The 23618-nt window shown below is 39.2% G+C and overlaps 1 protein-coding gene across 1 annotated transcript in view; it reads left to right on the top strand.

The window, feature by feature from the left end:
• The window catches only part of ANK2 (ankyrin 2), a 251070-nt gene that overhangs the window by 90144 nt on the left and 137308 nt on the right, over window positions 1-23618 (top strand). The window contains exons 5-7 of the mRNA XM_052641694.1: window positions 16281-16379; window positions 21498-21683; window positions 22123-22146. Coding sequence (XP_052497654.1) covers window positions 16281-16379; window positions 21498-21683; window positions 22123-22146 — 309 coding nt within the window. The remainder of the gene's footprint in view (window positions 1-16280; window positions 16380-21497; window positions 21684-22122; window positions 22147-23618) is intronic.

The following is a 23618-nucleotide window of genomic DNA, read 5'->3' as shown; positions in this document are numbered from 1 at the left end:
ATTCACCACATTAACAAATTGAAAAATAAAAGCCATATAATTATCTCAATAGATGCAGAGAAGGCCTTTGACAAAATTCAACATCCATTTATGATAAAAACTCTCCAGAAAGCAGGAATAGAAGAAACATACCTCAACATATTAAAAGCTATATATGACAAACCCACGGCAAACATTATCCTCAATGGTGAAAAACTGAAAGCATTTCCCCTAAAGTCAGGAACAAGACAAGGGTGCCCACTTTCACTGCTACTATTCAACATAGTTCTGGAAGTTTTGGCCACAGCAATCAGAGCAGAAAAAGAAATAAAAGGAATCCAAACTGGAAAAGAAGAAGTAAAACTCTCACTGTTTGCAGATGACATGATCCTCTACATAGAAAACCCTAAAGACTCCACCAGAAAATTACTAGAGCTCGTCAATGAATATAGTAAAGTTGCAGGATATAAAATCAACACACAGAAATCCCTTGCATTCCTATACACTAATAATGAGAAAGTAGAAAAAGAAATTAAGGAAACAATTCCATTCACCATTGCAACAAAAAGAATAAAATACTTAGGAATATATCAACCTAAAGAAACTAAAGACCTATATATAGGAAACTATGAAACACTGATGAAAGAAATCAAAGAGGACACTAATAGATGGAGAAATAAACCATGTTTATGGATTGGAAGAATCAATATAGTGAAAATGAGTATACTACCCAAAGCAATTTACAAATTCAATGCAATCCCTATCAAGCTACCAGCGATATTTTTCACAGAACTAGAACAAGTAATTTCAAAATTTGTATGGAAATACAAAAAACCTCGACTAGCCAAAGCAATCTTGAGAAAGAAGAATGGAACTGGAGAAATCAACTTGCCTGACTTCAGGCTCTACTACAAAGCCACAGTCATCAAGACAGTATGGTACTGGCACAAAGACAGACATATAGATCAATGGAACAAAATAGAAAGCCCAGAGATAAATCCACACACATATGGACACCTTATCTTTGACAAAGGAGGCAAGAATATACAATGGAGTAAAGACGATCTCTTTAACAAGTGGTGCTGGGAAAACTGGTCAACCACTTGTAAAAGAATGAAACTAGATCACTTTCTAACACTGCACACAAAAATAAACTCAAAATGGATTAAAGATCTAAACGTAAGACCAGAAACTATAAAACTCCTAGAGGAGAACATAGGCAAAACACTCTCCGACATAAATCACAGCAGGATCTTCTTTGATCCACCTCCCAGAATTCTGGAAATAAAAGCAAAAATAAACAAATGGAATCTAATTAAAATTAAAAGCTTCTGCACAACAAAGGAAACTATAAGCAAGGTGAAAAGACAGCCTTCTGAATGGGAGAAAATAATAACAAATGAAGCAACTGACAAACAACTAATCTCAAAAATATACAAGCAACTTATGCAGCTCAATTCCAGAAAAATAAACGACCCAATCAAAAAATGGGCCAAAGAACTAAATAGACATTTCTCCAAAGAAGACATACGGATGGCTAACAAACACATGAAAAGATGCTCAACATCACTCATTATTAGAGAAATGCAAATCAAAACCACAATGAGGTACCACTTCACACCAGTCAGAATGTTTGCGATCCAAAAATCTGCAAGCAATAAATGCTGGAGAGGATGTGGAGAAAAGGGAACCCTCCTACACTGTTGGTGGGAATGCAAACTAGTACAGCCACTATGGAGAACAGTGTGGAGATTCCTTAAAAAATTGCAAATAGAACAGCCCTGGGATTTCTTTGGAGGGAATCATGCTGAAGCTGAAACTCCAGTACTTTGGCCACCTCATGCGAAGAATTGACTCATTGGAAAAAACTCTGATGCTGGGAGGGATTGGCGGCAGGAGGAGGAGGGGACGACAGAGGATGAGATGGCTGGATGGCATCACCGACTCGATGGACGTGAGTCTGAGTGAACTCCGGGAGTTGGTGATGGACAGGGAGGCCTGGCGTGCTGCGATTCATGGGGTCGCAAAGAGTCGGACACGACTGAGCGACTGAATTGAACTGAACTGAACTGTGTACTCAGCAGAGTCATTGCTGTGGAAGATTCTGAACAAGTGTGAGGCAGGAAGCTGCTTTAAAAAGTATATAGGCTATCTGCAAAGTCCAGACAAGCACACAAGGAAAGGTAAATAACAGAAGATGGTAGACAATCTGATATAACTTGTATGGAACAGGCTACATTCTAGAGAGGCTTCCCTGATAGCTCAGATGGTAAAGAATTCCTCTATTATGCAAGGGACCTGAGTTTGATTCCTGGGTTGGGAAGACCCACTGGAGAAGGGAATGGCTCCCCATTCCAGTATTCTTGCAGGAGAATCCCATGGACAGAGGAGCCTGGTGGGCTACAGCCCATGAGGTCAGAACGAGTCGGACACAACTGAGCGACTAACACAACCACATAGAGAGGAAGGTTGAAATTGGCTAAATTCTGTTAATGAAAAGTTCTCAGAGGATTGAGCCCAGCATTGAGAAGGAGCTAAGGTCTGCCGAGGGGAAACTGAAACAGAAGGCTTTCCACATGGGAAGATTAATTACAACAATGGCGGAAGGTACAGTTGAGCTTGGTGAGTGTAGAAATGCTGATGAGAGGCTGGTTTGGAATGACACTCTATTACGCATTGAAAGTTTGTTCTTAATATGATAGTGGGTGAGGATAGAAACGGTCTTTGTCCTTAGCCGTGGTCTTTGATTATGGTCAGTAAGATGACAGTCAGTGCAGGAAAGTGTTGAAAATAGTTTTAAAGAAATTGGTTCAGGTTGATGTATAAGGTGCACTGGAGTAACTTGAAATATGTGATAAAATACTGTCTGTCAAATTTGCTGCTAAAACACATGGCAGATTAGTGTAGGAAGAACATGAGCTCTAGAATTAGTTATATGTTGGTTCAAATCCCAGCTCTATGTTGTAATGGTGTGAAAATTTAGGCACACTTCTTTTTTATTTTAAGTTTTTTTTTTTGATGTAACTATTTTAAAAGTCTGTATTGAATTTGTTACAGTATTGCTTCTGTTTTTTGTTGTTGTGGTTTTTTTTTTTTTTTTGGCCATGAGGCGTGTAGGATCTTAGCTCCTAAACCAGGGATTGAACCCACAACCCCTGCATTGGAAGGCGAAGCCTTATTCACTGGACCACCAGGGAAATCCCTAGTCATGCTCCTTAATCCCTGTGAATGTTACTTAATTTGAGTCATATAGAGATATATGACTTATTTCACTCCACTGTTAGGGTTAAATAGCAAATATGAAGTATATAGCCTTCTCTCTCCTCACGACCCCTACCTTAAATTTCTTAGTCACTGGAAACAAAGCCTGGAAGAATTCTTATGCCTAAGAGTGCACTTGGACATTCTTCATCAAGCAAGGCAGCATTTCTAATGCTGTCACCTCTAGTGAAGAGTCTAAGAGAAAGCTCGTTGTCCGATTACTAGAGAGAAGTCTGTTCTCTGAGGCGATGGAATTCTGGTTGAGGGGGACAGCTGAGGGGAGAGGAGGGAGCGCTGCATTTGGAGTCATTCAGGCTTCAGACCCTGATCGTACCACTTGTGGTGTGCCCTTGGGTGAATGACTGTGAACTATTATCTTCTTTTTATTTTTTTAATATTTATTTATTTGGCAGCATGTGGTATCAGTGTTGCATCATGTCGGATCTTCTGTTGCAGTACACAGACTTTCTAGTTGTGCGGCTCAGGCTTAGTGGCTCCAACGCGTGTGGGATCTTAGTTCCCTGGCTCGGGATCAAACCTGTGTCCCCTTCAGTGCAAGGCAGATTCTTAACCACTTGAACAGCAAGGACGCCCCAGCCATCGTCTTAAATGACGTTAATAATATAGGGTGGGGATGAAACACGATGACATAGCAAACACTTCATAAAGTTTAACCTTCCTAGAAAAATTTAGTATTGATCATTTTAGTGTCATGTAATAGTTTAGCTATAATCCTTTAAAGAGACCTTTGGAGAAAAGATGGTTATAACAGATAATATCCTAACCATTGTAAGGAACTGGCATGTTTAGATTATCTGAGAAAATTTATATGACATTTTAATTAATAAAATGCCTTCTTAACTACTAAGGAAGTGTATAATTGTATCTTTTGTTCTTTTGCCGTAAGCACACTCCCGAAGTACACAAAGTAGCCTTCATTTTTGTGACTGCAATTAGTACTCATTGGCTTTTTGCATCCTTTGCAGCTGTGCATTTACGGTGTATTTAGGCAAATAATTTGAATCATCCTGACTTTAAAGCTATGTGATAATTTGGGGATGCTTTCTAACCTTATCCCTCACAATGCTAATTCAGAATAAGATGATACATAGTATTTGAAATAGAAACTAGAGGAGTAATTCCTAACCAGTGCTAACTGGTATATGACAAACAGCCTCGGAGCACGTCATAGCTGAGGCTGCTGAAGAATTCTGCTCTGTGAAAAAGCTAAATCTTGATAGTGACCTTCCTGCAAAAAACAGAAGGTTTCATTGAAAAGGAAATTCTACTTTTGCTGAGTTCAAACCCAGAGTTATTTATGTGCTGTCGTGTCCGACTCTTTGTGGCCCCATGGACTGGAGCCCACCAGGCTCCTCTGTCTTTGGAATTTTCCAAGCAAGAATACAGCAGTGTGTTGTCAGTTCCTTCTCCAGGGGATCTTCCCTACCCAGCGATAGAACCCAGGTCTGCCGACTCTGATGTCTCCTGCATTGACAGGTGGATTCTTTACCACTAGCGCTACCTGGGAAGCTCAGAGCTATTTATACCTATTACCATTTTCTGCTTTTAGAACTGATTGTGTAACTTGTTGATGAGTTTTCCAGTAGATATGGAGAATATATGTAATGTTTTTATCCACTGGCAAATGACACAGGGAATTAAGAGTATTATAAATATTTAAAGCTGCAGGTTTCAAACTCTCTGAAATACAGATTGCTCCATCTAAGCAAATATATGCAAACTGCCTACTTCACTCATTTCTTCTTCTTATTGCGAAGACCATATCATTTTTAAATGCAAAATACTAAAGGAAAAGTAACACGACTATGAAATTATGCTGCTCTGTCTTTGTTCAAACAGTGATAACTCATAAAACTCACTATTCTACTAGGAGGAACCCTGATATACCTCCTGGGAACACAACAGTTTATAAACGATTGTCCTAGTAGTCTGCAAATAAGGAAGACGTTGAACAGTTGTAACTCTCTCAACATCAAACAGAGGACCCCGTTTATTTAATATTTTATTTTCAAAATTTTTAGGTTAGATAGCATTTGAAGAAAGTTGTATGATTCGAAAATTTGAAAAAAAAAAATTAGGATCTGAATTTCTTTTGTAAACAGAAAGGGGATAGTTTAGAGTGAGAGTGGAAAGAGCCGTGGTCCGCAAGGTAGACCACGGCCCGATCACGTATGGCTTTGTTGGACATGTGTCAGTTAGTTATAGCTATGTAACAAATTATCCCAAAACGTAGTGGCCTAAAACAGTAACAAACACATGTTATCATTACCGTATATGTGAATCAGGAATTCATTAGTAGCTTCACGGTGAATTATGGCTCAGAGTCTCTTAGGAGGCTGTAGAGAAGAGGCTGACCAGGGCTTTCCTGAGGCTGGAGGATTCACTCCCCAGAAAGCTCTCTATCATCACATGGTTGACAAGGCGGTGCTGATTGTTGGTGAGAAGTTTCAGTTCTTTCTCTTGTGAGTCTCTCCACTGGCTGTTTGAATGTTAACATGACATGGCAGCTCATTTCCTTCAGCGCAGACAACCCAAGAGAGACCTGGTAACAGGACAGGGACTTTAAACTGGGGCCCCAGGGGTCACACATGTCAGTTCCACCCTAATCAGTGCATTGGAAACAAAGTATTAAGTTGGCCCACCCTTGAGGGAACGAGAATTATGCTCCACCTTTTGAAGGGAGGAGTGTCAAAGAATTTGCAGACACGTTTTGTTTTATTTTTGTGTATGAATTTAAAATTTTTACTTATAGTTTTATTTTAGATACCATTGCCAACAACACAGTTCTTTTCCAGAATTCTGCCATGATATGTACATAAGATTTGAGCTTTTAGACATATGCAGTGCTCTTTTTTGGTAAATTTTTATTTTATATTGGCGAATAGTTGATTGATTTACAGTGCTGTGTTAGTTTCAGGTGTACAGCAAAGTGATTCAGTTATACATAAACCAAAGTCTATTCTTCTTGGGGATTTTCATATACACACCACTATGTATAAAATAGATAATCAGTAAGAACCTACTTTACAGCATGGGGAGCTCTACTCAATATTTGTAATAAACTTTATGGGAAAAGAACAGGCAGACGTATTCTAAAACCAGGACAGACATAAACAAATCTTGGGTCCTAGTCCACTTTATTGATTCATCCATTGTTAAGCATTGTTATGTGTGTGGATGAGGCCTCCCAGGGAAAGTGACACTTGTATCAGGGCTTGAAAGATGAGAAGGCAAGGGTTACAGATCCTGAGCATCTTTGCCCCTGCTGTGCCATTTATTTCCAACTGACCTGTTCCAGGCTTCCCAGGTGGCTCAGTGGTAGAGAATCTTCCTGCCAATGCAGGGGATGCGGGTTCGATCCCTGGGTTGGGAAGATCCCCTGGAGAAGGGAACGGCAACCCACTCCAGTATTCTTGTCTGGGAAATCTCATGCACAGAGGAGCCTGGTGGGCTACAGTCCTTGGGATCACAGTTGGATATGACTTATCAACTAAACAACAGCAAACCTTCTGGTCTCTGCTTAACCTCTTTTGCTGCCCTGTCCACTTGAAAGTTCACTCAGTCTCTGGGTTAAAATTTCCTCAATTGTAAAATGATGAATCTCCTTTTAGATAGAACATCTTAATCTAGAAATATAGGGCAGTTTTTTAACTCATTGAAATATACTTAATTTTAGTAGCATAGAACTGAAATTAAGAACAAATAAAATGATAACGAGCAGTTATAAGGAAATTAATTTGTACATCATTTGAAATTTCCATAATAATTTTCTACTCTTTTAGCTCACTCTTGATATATAAAATTACCTAAAGTATATCTTTAGCTGGGTAGTAATATGCTAAATGTGAATTGCAGTTTTCTGTTAGAAGCCTAAGAGATCTTTGAATTTTTTCTTTTAATTTTTAGACCTGTAAGAATCTTTTGAGTTTTCACACAAAAATCACATCTCTTGAGAGATAGAGAAAATGAAACAAGAAAAAAAGAGCTGCAAAGAATGTTTCATTTTCTCTAGATCTACCCTCTTGATTTCATTAGTTCCTAATTTCCTCTCAGATCTGTGTGCTTAGGCCAATGATGCCATTTTTCCATGTTAATTGCTCACTCTTTAGTGCCCTGAAAGCATTTTATTCATGTTTCTCTTTTGGCAATTATAATGTCTTGTGCTATGATTCTGTATATGTGTAGTAATCAATGAATTCTGTTGCATTTTCTGTTCTTGAGGGCAGGAACAATATTATATTCATAATTGTTGCTCTCAAAGCAGCTATTCCAGTGCTAAAGTGAAAAACTTTAGAACAAATCTGGTGCTGTTAAAAAAGACCTTTTTTTGAAGTTTTCATTATTATAAAAATTACGATCTTAGAAGATAACTGGACTTACTTTGTTAATCACTTCTCAATATGTATAACCTGTAAGTCCTTATGTTATGCACCTGAAACTAATATAATATGTCAATTTTATCTAATTTTAAAAAATACCTATTGAATTGAATGGTAACATTGACTCTTATGTTAAGATGAAAGTGATTTGGTATGATCAACCATTTCAAATAATCCAACTGATAAATCTTAATTTGTGTAATAGAAGAATAAGGTTATATGTTCTGGCACAATTAAGTCTGAAAAGTTAAGATTTGTTAAAAATTGGTGATAATGATAGTTCTTAGAGTTTTGGTCCTTATCTAAAACTTTGATTCTGATCCATTCATTACTTTTCATACTCACATTATCTGTTGCTATATAATTTCTTTGAAATGACATATACATAGCAATAGATTAATTGCAGTAAAATGTTCCGAAAACTGCAATAAATCTGTATTTGATAGGAAAATTATTAGCTCATGTTCATTCAATTTTCCAAAATAATCCAATTACCAAAAAAATTTCTCTCCAATAACTAAACCCTCATTACTGGTTCATAGCTATATCACTAATGAAAGTAGGAAAAATATTTTTGGTAATATTGCAAGTGTTTGAATTCTCCAAAATATAATTTCTGGATTTGAAGAAAAGTCTTTTAACTTTTCAATAAATCTGAGAAATGTTATAATGACTAATAAATTATGCAGACTGAAAGCACTTCCAATCTTTAAGTAGCATATAAATAGTTAATGACAGTTCAAAATCCCCAAATCATATTAAATATTTCTAATCCTCATTTCGCATCTGAATTATTACAAAAATCTTCTTTCTACTCTTCCAGACTATTCTCTGACCATTTTCTAATTCATCCTCCCCATTCTGGCAACGTTATCTCTTTAAAATGCAAATATGAATATGTCAAACCCCTGTTTAAAACCCTTTGTGTGTGCATGCGAAGTCACTTCATTCATGTTCGAATCTGTGTGACCTTATGGACTGTAGCCCGCCAGCCTCCTCTGTCTGTGGGATTCTCCAGGCAGGATTACTAGAATGGTTTGCCATGCTCTCCTCCAGGGGATTTTCCCAAGCCAGGGATCAAACATGAGTCTCTTAATGTCTCCTGCACTGGCAAGCAGATTCTTTACTACCAGCGCCACCTGCTGCTGCTGCTGCTGCTAAGTCGCTTCAGTCGTGTCCGACTCTGTGCGACCCCATAGACGGCAGCCCACCAGGCTCCCCCGTCCCTGGGATTCTCCAGGCAAGAACACGGGAGTGGGTTGCCATTGCCTTCTCCAATGCATGAAAATGAAAAGTGAAAGTGACGTCACTCAGTCGTGTCCAACTCTTAGCGACCCCATGGACTGCGGCCTACCAGGCTCCTCCATCCATGGGATTTTCCAAGAGTACTGGAGTGGGGTGCCATTGCCTTCTCCTAGGAAGCCCTAAAACCCTTCAGTGACTCCCAAGACTTTAGAATAAAATTCAGATGCCTTTGTGTGAGGGATGGGTGCTGATCCCTGGCCGTCTCAGCCTGTTCTCCTTACTTGTCACAGTGAATTTTCTGGAAATCCCTATACGGTCAGGATTTTCTCTTCTCATGGGCTTTCCTCTGTTTGGAAAACCTTCCCTACCTCTGTGCCTAAATTCTGTGTTTTTTAGCTTAGCTCAAGCCAAATCACTCCCAAGTTCTTCCAAGTATCACTCCCAGGGTTTCCTTCAGATATAATTTTTTTATTCCGTTGAGTTCTATGTCCCTTTATGTTCTCCTTGTATCCAACACATAATTTTTTTTTAAAGAAACTTAACTAGATATGTGCTCGCTGAATTGTAATACTGTAGTTTGCTTACTTGTCCATCTTAGCCTCTGAACCATAAGCTCCTCATAAACAGGGAGCTTTCATTTCTGAATCACTGGAGCTGAGCACAATGCCTGGCAGTGAAGTCACCAAACACAGTTTTGTTTAGTGAATAAATATAAATGAATGGCAAATAATTAATAATTGCTATGGAGAGGAACAGCATTCAAAATATTTAATAACTAGTTGGTAGAGGCTTCTGTTGGTCACCTTGGAATTACTCTGACAACAAATATTTAACTTATTGTATTTATTTATTTTAAAATATGTATTGATTTCTTCATCTGTGCCAGGTCTTAGTTGCAGCATGCAGAATCTTTAGTTGTGGCCTGTGGGATCTAGTTCCCTGACCAGAGATTGAACCCATATGTATTTGTTTCTTTATCTGTGCCAGGTCTTAGTTGCAGCATGCAGAATCTTTAGTTGTGGCCCGTGGGATCTAGTTCCCTGACCAGGGATTGAACCCAGGGCCCCCTGTATTGGGAACGTGCAGTTTTAACCACTGGACCATCAGGGAAGTCCCTGTGACTTTGATATCAACAAGGAGTAAATATCAAATGTATACTTTGATGCCTACATGCAGTCAGACTGTTACAGAAAAACATGGAGACATAATTTATTGGAAAGTACTTGTATACACGGACGCAGGAGCCAATAATCCTGTGTTGAGGACCTGTCAATGTAGGAAGATAAAAGCTTCCCTATAAAACTGACAGTGGTGTTAAAGTGTCATGCCCTTTCCCATTTACCCAGAGATGTGTTTCATATTGTCTGGTAGACTAGTTCTTACTAAATAGCATCAGTAAGTGAAGGAAGGATAATTTCCAACATCTTTAGCACCTGTAGTAAATCTTTACTGCTTCTTAGTTCACACAGTTAGTAACAGTAAATAGCTCCCCTTCCTTCTTAGCAAAGATGATGTCTTAGCTCATGTGTCCTTCATCTTTTCCATACACTTTCTCAAATATTGCAAAAGCTGATTAATCCCATATTTCAATTTCTGTCCCCTACCATCCCAAACCAAGGCATCTGTGGTCACCAGAGTGACCTTTCCAAAATGCAAATGTGATCCCTGCCAAAAGCGTTGTCCTCTTCTGCATTGCCTATAACAAAGTCCTAAAGGTAGTTAAAAAAAAATTTTTTTTTAATGCATGTGTGTTGATTTCCTATCTGGATACTCCACTTCAGGGGAGGCAGGGTAGTCCCTAGGCTTTCTTACAAGTTTCACAGGAGATTCTATCACACAGCCAGGCTGAGAATCCCACATCCACAGGATCGGGTCCTTTGTAGGGAGGAAGGCTCTCCGTGGACTGCCTCCTCCCTGTCGCTTCCAGTTCACGTAATACCTGTGAGATTTTGGCAGGGTTACCTAATACTTGAGCCCCAGCTGCCTTATTGCAAATGGGGATAATAATACCAGTGTTACAGCACAATTTTAAATATTCAAGATAGTGTTGGGCCTGTTATCACCTGAACTGAGACTCTGTTAATAATTACTCCAAGATATTATTCATAACTTAGACCATCCCAGGCAACTGAGACATGTGGTCATAGTAATTTGAAGCCTTATATTCAAAGCATTTCTCGCAGTGAATGATATGTAGCGTGTGTTCAATAAATCATTTTTATTTTCATTGTTCTTCACATCTGCATCCCGCACTCTGCTGGAAGCCCTTGCACGCTGAGGTTGTGGCACAGAGAGCAAATGGTGATCAGGGTGCCCCCTAACTAAGATCCTGGACATTTATCATTGCCTTCCCCCCTAGACATTATACACTGTCACCATTGATATTTCTCTGTTTTTAGACTTTCCCTTTTCTTGTCTATTATTCTAGCTACCGTTAAAGTCACAGGGCCCAGGACAAGAGTGCGAAAGAGGTCCACTCATAGCATATTTTTAAATTAAAAGTTAAGTATCAAGCTAATACACTATCAAATCAACCTCCATTGGGTTTCCCCAGGGGCTCAGCAGTAAAGAGTCCGCCTGTGATGCAGAAGATGCAGGAGACACGGGTTCAGTCCCTGGGTCAAGAAGATCCCCTGGAGGAGGACATGGCAACCCACTCCAGTATTCTTGCCTGGAGAATCCCATGGACAGAGTAGCCTGGCAGGCTGTAGTCCATAGGGTCGCAAAGAGCTGGACATGACCGAAGCAACTGAACATACACACATCCTCCTACAGTGATAAATATATCTTTCTAGCAATATGATAAGTCTGAATTTAGACTTCTTAAAAATCCTGGAGTTCATTTTTTGCAGGATTGGGACTGATTCTGGACTCTGGCTCCTTCCCCTTCCTCACCCTAGGCTCCATCCATACCACAGGAACATCATGTGTAAAGGTGTAGACACCCCAGCCTGTACATTCAGGCTCTGTTCATCAATTACTGGCACCCTTCCTCACAAAAACATCTAGTAAGTGTGTGTTAGACTCATGTTGCTGCTGTAACAGTTATCACAAATTCAGTGTCTTAACATAATTCATTTTTCGTATATTAACACACGTGTATACAGTCTAGAAAGATGGTGCTGATGAATCTATTTGCAGGGCTGCAGCTGCTGCTGCTAAGTCGCTTCAGTCGTGTCAGACTCCGTGCAACCCCAGAGACGGCAGCCCACCAGGCTCCCCCGTCCCTGGGATTCTCCAGGCAAGAACACTGGAGTGGGGTGCCATTTCCTTCTCCAATGCATGAAACTGAAAAGTGAAAGTGAAATTGCTCAGTCGTGTCCAACTCTTCGCGACGCTATGGACTGCAGCCCACCAGGCTCCTCCGTCCATGGGATTTTCCAGGCAAGAGTAGTGGAGTGGGGTGCCATCGCCTTCTCCATTTGCAGGGCAGCAATGGAGCTGCTTTTAGAAAAGGCAGAGGAACCAGACATCAAATTGCCAACATCTGCTGGATCATCAAAAAAGCAAGAGAGTTCCTGAAAATCATCTATTTCTGCTTTATTGACTCTGCCAAAGCCTTTGACTGTGTGAATCACAATCAACTGTGGACAATTCTGAAATAGATGGGAATACCAGACCACCTGACCTGCCTCTTGAGAAACCTATATGCAAGGCAGGAAGCAACAGTTAGAACTGGACATGGAACAACAGACTGGCTCCAAGTAGGAAAAGGAGTATGTCAAGGCTGTATATTGTCACCCTGCTTATTTAACTTATATGCAGAGTACGTCATGGGAAACGCTAGGCTGGATGCACAAGCTGGAATCAACATTGCAGGGAAAATATCAAAAACCTCAGATATGCATATGACACCACCCTTATGGTAGAAAGTGAAGAGGAACTAAAAAGCCTCTTGATGAAAGTGAAAGAGGAGAGTGAAAAAGTTGGCTTAAAGCTCAACATTCAGAAAACGAAGATCATGGCATCTGGTCCCATCACTTCATGGGAAATAGATGGGTAAACAGTGGAAACAGTGTCAGACTTTATTTTTTTGGGCTCCAAAATCACTGCAAATGGTGACTGCAGCCATGAAATTAAAAGACGCTTACTCGTTGGAAGAAAAGTTATGACCAACCTAGACAGCATATTCAAAGGCAGAGATATTACTTTGCCAACAAAGGTCAAGTCAAGGCTATGGTTTTTCCAGTAGTCATGTATGGACATGAGAGCTGGACTGTGAAGAAAGCTGAGCGCTGAAGAATTGATGTTTTTGAACTGTGGTGTTGGAGAAGACTTTTGATAGTCCCTTGGACTTCAAGGAGATCCAAGCAATCCATCCTAAAAGAGACCAGTCCTGGGTATTCATTGGAAGGAATGATGCTATGGCTGAAACTCCAATACTTTGGCCACCTCAAGCAAAGAGTTGACTCATTGGAAAAGACCCTGATGCTAGGGGTGGGGGGGATTGGGGGCAGAGAAGAAGGGGACGACAGAGGATGAAATGGTTAGATGGCATCACCGACTCAATGGACATGAGTTTGGGTGTACTCCGGGAGTTGGTGATGGACAGGGAGGCCTGGCATGCTGCGATTTATGGGGTTGCAAAGAGTCAGACATGGCTGAGTGACTGAACTGAACTGACTGAACTGAATGGAGTTGCAGACAGAGAGAAGAAACTTGTGGACACAATAAGAAGGAGAGGGTGCGATGAATGGAGAGAATAGCATAAAAACATGTACATTACCGTATGTAAAATTAATGACCAGTGGGAATTTGCTGTATGTCTCAGTGAGCCAAAAGCAGTGCTCTGTGACAACCTAAAGGGGCGGGATGGGGTGGAAGGAGGGAGGTAGGTTAAAGAGAGATGGGACATATGTATACCTCAGGCTGATTCATGTTGATGTATGATGGAAAGCAACACAATATTATAAAGCATCCTTCAGTGAAAAATGTCAAACTGTAGTAAAAAAAAAAAAAAAACCCACAATTTATTTTTTTATTATTCTTTTTTAATTTTAGAAGTCTGAAGTTTAAAATCACTCCTACAGGGTTAATGCCAAGGTGCTGGCATGGCTGATTCCTACTAAATGCTCCGAGTAAATCTTTCCTTTCTCACTTGCTGCCTCCCTATGGTAAAAACCTTTTTTGATTACATCAAGCCCACCTTCGTAATTCAGGTTAATCTCCTCATCCCAGAATCTTTAACTTAATCACATCTGCACGATTCTTTTTGCCATTATAGGTAATATTTACATGTTCTGGGGATTAGGATGTGGACATATTTGAGGACCACTTTTCAACCCCTGCAGGGAGTGCTTGCCAGTGGACCCTTGAGAGGATGATCCCAAGGAAGAAGTCTGAGCCAGCGCTGAAGCACGCTTGGGGCTGCACGGGAGGGAACTCTGGGCGGCAGCATGTCTGATGTGTGATCTGAGGGCAGGGGAGCTGCAGGATCAGAGAGGGCATGTCCCCTTAGCCTCTGGATCCCTTACCCTGCTCAGCTAGAGGAGGTCCCTTTAAAGTCCACGACCCAAGACAGAAGCCTAAGGATGGCCCATTGCTCCTTCCCCCTGCCATCTGGCAGCCACAGTCTATTTACCTTTCTCCTGATCCACATACAAGGTTCCGAGGGAAACATGTAAGCAACTTATTTTATTCTGTTCAAAGTTCTTTTTTTCTTTTGGCATCTCTGCCTTTTACTTGTCGTGAAAGAGCCCCAATCCACACCCACTCATTGTTTGTAACCGTCCTCACTGGCTTTCCCTTCCTCCGAATCTCTAATTCCATCCTTCCGCCACCTCTTCAGTTCTTAAAATACACAAGAGTTCACCTGTTTTCTGTGTTTTTTAAAAAATATGCTCTCCAGCTAGCAAGTTATTCCTGAATCCTACAAAACCGGCAGTTCATTCCTGTTGTAATACTTCTTTGTTTTAACATTTCCACCATCATTTGAAACCTACAGATTTTCTTTTGTAACCAAATTTTAAATAGCTTTTCTTATTCCACTTGTGTCTGTGTGTGCATGCTCAGTTGCTCAGTCATGTCTGACTCTTTGTGACCGAATGGACTGTGGCCCGCCAGGCTCCTCTTGTCCGTGGGATTTCCCAGGAAAAAATACTGGAGTGGGTTGCCATGCCCTCCTCCAGGGGATCTTTCCACCCAGGGATCAAACCCATGTCTCCTGCATTGGCAGGTGGGTTCTTTACCACTGAGCCACCTGAGAAGCCTATTCTACTTATACCCTTGTGTATTTATATTTTGCTGTATCTTGACCATTTTGAATCACATTTCCACACTTACAGAATGTATACGGAAGAATTTTTCAAAAAAGCTATTTTTCTTTCCTTGTAAGTTTTTGAAACTCCCTGAAGTTTCATCTGTAGGTTTACTTATTCTCATTAATGCATTCAAGTTTTAAGGGAACCAACTGTGTTTAAGATTCTGACATAATTTTGAGAGAATGTTGAGTTTTGATAGTTTATGAATTATTTCATGTGTTTTTAAAAGTAAAGCTTTATGGGTTTTTACCTTAATAAAATATTACATATTGCAAAGGTCCTAATGAAAAGAAAATTTGCCAGTTTAAACTTAGTTTCGAACTCATTTATAAAATGTAAATGCTTTGAAAAACAATGACTACATGATATTGTCATATTACTGTGGTATGTTCTCCAGGAGGGTGGATGTCTGTCTTGTTTGTGACCATTTCCCAGCAATGGCCCAGCTCCCAGTGCTTGGATTTTTGTAAATAATTGAGTAAATGAATATGAGAATTAACAAATAGTAGAATTTCAGAGTAGATTTTAAAAAGTAAAGAGGGTTCAGTATAAATCATGCTACCTCAGTCAGAACATTGAAATACAGATTTTTAAATTTTCAGTCAGATTTATAATGTCTCCCAGCCTATTTTGATATGAGTAATATTTTATACCTTTAAGAGTGTTGAAATGTGTATATTCAAGATAATGATCATCTGTTTAAATGATTTATGAGTTGATAAATATAGGAGATATTACATAACATTACTTTATATAGATAGTATATATAATGAGAATTCTATATATTATAGAATTATATAGATATTTAGATACTAAATATCTTTAGTTTTAACACAGTGTTGGGTGATAAGAAATGTGACTCTCTGATACTGAAATGAAGGCAGGAAATGAGGGGGATATTTCCTCCATTTCTGCTCCTTCTTTGAAATATCTTCGGTGGGAATTGGTTAATTTTGATTTTGTCTAATTTTATGATGGTAAATGCAGGTATGACTTCTTCAGTATGAAGGTATGTTATTTGTTTCAACAGTTCAGAATTTTTCTCCATAGTGTTCATTCTTTCCTTGTCTTGCATTCTTCCCTGCTTTAAACTTGTCAAATGACTGAAGATGCCTGTTTCACTGTTTGTCCTCAGAATGGCTTCACTCCGTTATACATGGCTGCTCAAGAGAATCACATTGATGTTGTAAAATATTTGCTGGAAAATGGAGCTAATCAGAGCACTGCTACTGAGGTAAGACTGTCAGCTCTGAAGACTTGAATTTTTCTGATGTTAATGTCCATTTTCTTTGTATCTAACTGTAAAGGGTCTCCGTTATCTTTATTTTAGGAATGTTTATGTCACTATTGTAATCTACAACAGTGGCTGTGAACGAGCAATCCAGGGCACAGTTCAATGAGTTTATAATTTGGGATTCGTATCAATTTATTCTTATGTGAAATCACACGTCCATCAATTTTGCCATTCTGTAGCCTTTTTGGAGCTTTATACCATTCTAAAATCAAATTATAGTAAATTCTACCCATCTCTTTTCATCAATATTTTATCTTTGTTAGAATCTAATACAATTCCTTAAAGGGACTTTTTTTTTAGTGATAAGCACTGATTCATAGTTCTTTGTATTTGTACAGTTTCATGAGGAATAGAACATCAGAAAGGTGTTTTTGTATTTCTGAAGTTCAAATTATGATGTGGTTGTATGACTGTGCTTATGGCAGCAACTGAGTAGAATGTTCAAAATCAATCCAGTCTTCAAATATTCAGGACATCTAGAAATAGAAATGGTTTTGGAATTAGCCAACATGGTGTATCACTTTCCTTTCCCTGTGTGTGTTCTCCAATAAGCAGAACCTGCTTTGTATTTTCCTTCTGATTTTTGCCCTAGGCAGATTAAGGAGTGACTTTAGTGACTGTTTGGAATAGTGATTTGTACCTGATGGTCAGGATGTTTTCGAGCTTGGGGAAAATGCTCAGGGGCCCCTGGAAGGTTGGGAGTAGGTGACACAGGAGAGGAAGGGAGGAGACCTCCACTGGGACATGCCTCTCCTCACCCATTTCAATCAGCTTTAATTTCCCTGGTTCATGTTCTGTGGCTCCACTGACAAAACTTTAAAACTCCTGGCGAGGAGTGAAAGATGACTAATAGAAACTGTCTTGTTAATTTTTAATGTCTAAATGACCTCCTTTATGGGCAATTAAATCTCCAGATGAAATAAACACAACCTGCACTCTAACCTGCATTGTGGGGAGAGGTCATTATAAGCTATTGAATTCATGTCCAGGCCCTTTGATAGAAAACTTTTTGTGGAGCCTCGTAGTAACTTTCTGACCGCTTATTCTCATCAGTTAAAAACAATCCCAAGACATCACTATTAATGAGAGCACGTTTCCTGCTTATAACTAGAAAATACAACTACCTAGTGTGAAACGATTTCATATTCTCTACTAAGCACACACAGGTTTCACCCTCTTACCACATGAGTACAGTGTAATTTTTACAATTACGATTTTATGATTGATTTTATGACTTCCTGAGATACTAGTCCTGTCAATGAGTGCTGTGTGACTGTCCTCAGGCAAAGCTTGGCTAACAATAGGAGACTATATCTCTGCATCACATCCTCTGAGAATTGTAGCTATATATGCTTATCTGCATTTGTTTTATTTCCTTGAAAACAGATTCATTTACCTGGAGAAATCTTTACACTACAGAATTCTGCCGATCATATAGACTTATTATTTCTAGTGTGTGGTTTAGGGAAGCGGGGCCTGCCAGCACTCTCAGCCGTCTCATGGCTCCTCCAGGCTAGACCTCTGTACCATCCCAGTCTGTTTCCAGAAATATTAACACCTTTTTATGTGTGTTGCATTGGTTGAGTCCATGTCACACTGTGGTCCTCAGAAAATGAAAGTGGTCTTTGATTTCCACACAGAAGTCAGTCTTGCAAGAAGAGCCACCGAAGTGGCTCTTGCAAGTCAATCGCATGGGGTTTTGAATCCTGGTGTAGATTCATTTACACCTGTTGTTTCATTTTTTAATCATTTGCGTTAGGAATCCTCGGTTGTGTCCGACTTTTGCAACATCATGGACTGTAGCTGTCCAGGCTTCTCTGCCCATGGAATTTTCCAGGTGAGAATATTGGAGTGTGTTGCCATTTCCTCCTTCAGGGGATCTTCCCGACCTGGGGATCCATCCTATATCTCTTGAGTCTCCTGCCTTACGGGCGGATTCTTTACCACTGCACCACAGGGGAAGCCCCTTAATCATTTAAATAACTATAATTTTTTCTGAGTGGACATATATAAACTTAATTGGTTATTCCACACCACTGGCCTTAATGGTTATCAGAAAATGCACTAATGGAAAACTCTTTGCATGTTTCCCCTTAGTCTATTGGGCTTCCCAGGTGACACAGTGGTAAAAAAATCCACCTGCCAATGCAGGAGATGGGAGTTTGACCCCTAGGTCGGGAAGATCCCCTGGAGGAAAAGATGGCACCCCACTCCAGTATTCTTGCCTGGAAAATTCCATGGACAGAGGAGCCTGGCAGACTACAGTCCATGGGGTCGGAAAGAGTCAGACCCAACTGAATAGGCACGAGTGCATGCTTTAGTTATCATTCTGTGAATAAATGACATCTTCACAGGGCTTTATAGTTGATTACTATGTGATATTTTAGGCTGTATTGCTAAATACCTTCAATGATTATGTGTGCATGTATGAAAATACCTAAAGAAGACACCCTGAACCCATTAACAGCCCTAATTTGCAAAAATTACTAAGCAAGACATTATGACCAGTTTATCAGATAGTTTGAGATCATTCAGTATGGCAGTGAAACTCATATTTGAAAAGAAATATTTAAAGTTTTGAAATTTCCCATAATTATAGCAATTGGCATTGGTAAATAGATGGTGAAAAATGAAGCTTATTAAATTTTAATATTGGTTTCCTTTTCATAGAGTTAGTGGAGAAACTTGAAAAAAATGATTTCAAATATTTACTCTTCTTCCATGAAGTGTAGATTAGAATGAAATCATGTGGTGGAGATTCAAAGTTAAATTATCTGCAGGGAGTTATCTGTCCATCCAGTATCATTTTTATAATTTTCTATTTTCTTCCTTCTTCCTGAACGTTGCCAAAATTGAAAGCTAGGGATTTTTAAATCAGGCCCTGTACTGTCAGCAAATGCCTTGTCCCTAAGGAAAAAATAAAGTTCACACTCTTTTAATATAAGCTATCTCACTCTTACAGGGGGAATCAAATTAAATATGTATGATAATCAGCCTGTTCTTTCCTCCTTCACAGAGGACTTGATTTGTGCCAAAGCTCCAAATTTAGGCTACTCTCTTTCATCTTACAACACTACATGCTTTACGCTTCCATTTCATTAAGTAATGTGTTGATTTGAAATTCACTTCTAATTTTGAAAATTCAGTCCTTATTGTGGTAGTGTTGCAGGAAGGGGGACCCCTTCCAGGGCCCGAAACTGGGCTCTTGTCTAACACTTGGAAATGAATTGTCCGAGGAGACACATGTGCTGACAAAGCAAGAGATTTTATTGGGAAAGGGCACCCGAGTGGAGAGCAGTAGGGTAAGGGAACCCAGGAGAACTGCTCTGCCGCGTGGCTTGCAGTCTCGGGTTTTATGGTGATGGGATTAGTTTCCAGGTGGTCTTTGGCCAGTCACTCTAATTCAGAGTCCTTCCTGGTGGCGCACGCAGCGCTCAGCCAAGATGGATGCTAGTGAGAGGGTTTCTGGGAAGTGGACGGACACGCGGTGTCTGCTTTCTACCCTTCCTGAACTCTTCCGGTTGGTGGTGGCTTATTAGTTCCGTATTCCTTATCAGGATCTCCTGTCATAAAACAGCTCATGCAAATGGTTACTCTGGTTCCTGGCCAGGGTGGGTGGTTTCAGTCAGTGTGCTTCCCCTAACAGCAGTGCATATATGATATGTACACTTGAGGAAAATAATTTTCCCTCCAAAGTCTACAGTTACCTTTTTTAAAAGTTAGTTAATTAATTCACTTATTTTTGGTTGTGCTGGGCCTTTGTTGCTGCGCAAGCTTTTTCTCTAGTTGTGGCACGCGGAGGCTGCCTTCATTGCACTGCGCAAGCTTCCCTTTGTGGCGGCTTCTCTTGCTGCAGATCCCGGGATCTAGGGCGTGTGGGCTTGGGTAGTTGTGGCCTGTGGGCTCAATAATTGCAGTTCTTGGGCTCTAGAGCGCAGGCTCAATAGTTGTGGTGCATGGGCTTCGTTGCTGACGGCATGCGGGATCTTCCTGGACCAGGGATCAAACCCGTGTCTCCTCCAATGGCAGGCAGGGTTTTTTACCACTGAGCCACCAGGGGAATCCTAAGTTACCTTTCTAAAAATTTTTCTTGGAAACAAATGGAGCAGTTAGATGCGGTTAAATAGCCGTTGTCTCTGGTATGCATTTGTTAGACGTACCATCCAATTCCTCTTGTCTCTTCTATGAGTGGAAACTTTTAACTCTGAGACTTATTTGAAGCTTTTGTGAATTAAGGGAGGTTTTCACATTAACAGAGTCTAGAGTATATTTTTTTTTCTACTTGTCACCTTTCCATTTTTGAATACATGTTTCCAGAGAGAAAATATAGCTTCCCAGTTTTCCAGCATGGTTATCCATCTACCACTAAGACTCCTCTAACTTTGATGATCTGTGCTATTTCTTTAATTGTTTTTTAAGTTTCAAAGTGAAAGGCTGATTTTCTACATTATTTAGCACAATTTTATATTCAAAAGACATTATATAATTCAACTAAGTGCAAAATTAATGAATTAGCCTTATTTGCCAAAGAATTTTAGATCATATTATGTCCCAGGTTTCCCAAATTAATTGGGAATAGACCATCCCATTAACAGTTGTTGTTTCCCCTAATCAATACAGAGATATTTAGCAGCTTTGCAAAGTTAATCATGTCATTTATTTCCCTGTGTTGGCTACCATATCAGTCAGACTTGGTTTTCATTATTTCTCCCCTTCCCACAGTTTTCCTTGTATAAGCAGGCATCACTTTGGGTTGCTTCTAATTTTTATTTTCAGATTCAAAACATAATTGAGCATATCCTGTGTGCAGTATGCTTCATTAGGAAATGCAGATGTTTTTAAATATATATATAGAACAGATATTTTAAACTATCTGATGAAGTCAGTACATAGTATAATAAATGACTATAATTTGCTGCAGTCTTCACAGTAATATTTATTCCTTCCAATGTTTTTGTCAATCTTAATCTCTAATTTGAAAATTAGATGCACTGTTTCTTGGAGTTGAATCCCAGGCTTCCCAAAGTTGATGGAAATTTTTTCCTTCTGTCTTCCCAGGATGGCTTTACGCCCCTGGCGGTGGCGCTCCAGCAGGGACACAACCAGGCAGTGGCCATCCTCCTGGAGAACGACACCAAAGGGAAGGTGAGGCTGCCAGCTCTGCATATTGCAGCCAGGAAAGATGACACCAAATCTGCCGCCCTCCTGCTTCAGAACGATCACAACGCTGACGTACAGTCCAAGGTAAAAGCTGCATGTATTTGTGGACAGGAACTCTTCAGCTGCCGGCTTCCTCCTGGGGGATGATAAAGAAGTAGGCCATGGTGATAATGCAAAATTACTTCTGGTCATCAAAAGAGAGAAGTTACTTTCAGAGGTATTTCAGAATAAAGGGGACTGTCTGCTGGGTACAGCAAGAAAACAAAAAAGAACCCTATAAGATAATTTTCTCTAAAAGGTGAAGCTTTTTAGAAATCTTCTTATTTATTCTGTTTATGATAAAAAAATAACAGGAACAGAAATAGAAAGATACAATCGTATAGTGTTATGGTTGCCTTTGCTAAATAGAATGCATTTTGGCATGCTGGAATGGTGTAGCCAGTTGCAGAGAGCAGGTTGATTGTTTCCTTAATTTTGCACTATGTAATATCTTCCCTCTTTTCCCCACACAACACTGCTTCAGATGATGGTGAATAGGACAACCGAGGTACAGTATTGCGGTTATACCAAAATATATCTTTTTAAAAATTTTATTGTATTTTTTGTCCAATTAGAATAAATGCTCACTAATTCATACTAATGATTAGAACTTTCATTATTAGGAAATTAATTTGGAAACTTTGTCCATAATTAGGGCAAATAGGTAATTCAAAAATTTTAATATAACATATTTTTGAAACATCATTAATCAGTATAACTATTTAAATAGCTCATTAGAGTAGAGCATGAAACAGTACTGTTCCATAATATTTATTTTACTAAGTGAGCTTTATTATTAACTTTTTGCCAATGAGAGATGTGACCTCCTTCTCTTAATGAGAATTCTCCATTTAGAATCTAGTGAAGTGTAATTTAAGGAGGTTGCTCTGCCAGTGTTTCATCCTCTTATCTAATTGCAACTGCCCTTTTTTGTATTTTTTTATCACGTTCTATATAATCAGTAATGATGTTGAACATATCATGAACAAAATATTTTCATCATCTTGCTATCTGATAATAGTTATCATGAAATCATCTGTTTTTCACATACCTAAATAAGTCCCATCCACCAACAAAATCAATAAGAGCATTTGGTTTAGAGTGTGTGTGTGAGAGAGAGTATGTGTGAGTGTGTGTGTGTAGTGGTCTCTCTGTTTCTATCAAGGGGCACTAATACAAAAACCGTTGAAAGTGTATTATAAAAATTAAGCTGTATTATAAAATTTAACCTTCAAAGGCAAGTGACTGTTTCTGTAGATGATTTTCACTTTGCTGAGAAAATTCTCTAGATTAACATTTCATATGATCACTGGGTTGTGGACCTATGGGGATTTTGAGCATTTGTGCTTAGTATAAGCAGTGTATTTCTAAAACTAATACCTGTTTATTAACAAGTTTATCCATTGAGATGTGAATAGACTTAAATTATTCATATCATTTCTTCTGTTCCAAATCTTAGGTCAGAGACTTTAAAAAATGCCCAACTGCTTGGTGAAATTGCTCAAGACTGGAATAATACAAATTGATATATCTTAATTACTGATTTTAATATTTTTACTTTTAAGTGATTTTTGGTAATTATTTACATTTTTGAAAGCAGTGTTGGTTCTAATCATTATGCAGCAATTTGAGTAGATATATACTAAGTTAGAAGTGTTTCTTCAAGGACAGTAGAATAACAAAGAAGAGAAACCCATTCATCCATAGTCCTGTAGAATCGTGACCTGAGCCTTCCTTCTCCCTGTTAATCAGGGAAGGATTCCTGAGGGGCTTAAGCCAGCCTCATGCTAATCCAAAAGTCACAGCCTGAGGCATCACTGTGGATTTTCAATGAGGCTGTGTCAAGCAATAAATTAGTTTATTTCTGAAAATGGGAAAAATAATACTATTATACTTGAATGATTTGAAAATGATTCATCAGTGATCTCTGTGTTTTTCTGAAATTAAATTGTAACTCAAATAATAGATACATGTTCAGGA

The sequence above is a fragment of the Budorcas taxicolor genome, chromosome 6 (genome assembly GCF_023091745.1).
Source record: "Budorcas taxicolor isolate Tak-1 chromosome 6, Takin1.1, whole genome shotgun sequence".
NCBI classification, from domain to species: Eukaryota; Metazoa; Chordata; class Mammalia; order Artiodactyla; family Bovidae; genus Budorcas; species Budorcas taxicolor.
The sequence above is the reverse complement of the archived record's forward strand: the minus strand, read 5'-3'. Positions and strand labels throughout refer to the sequence as shown.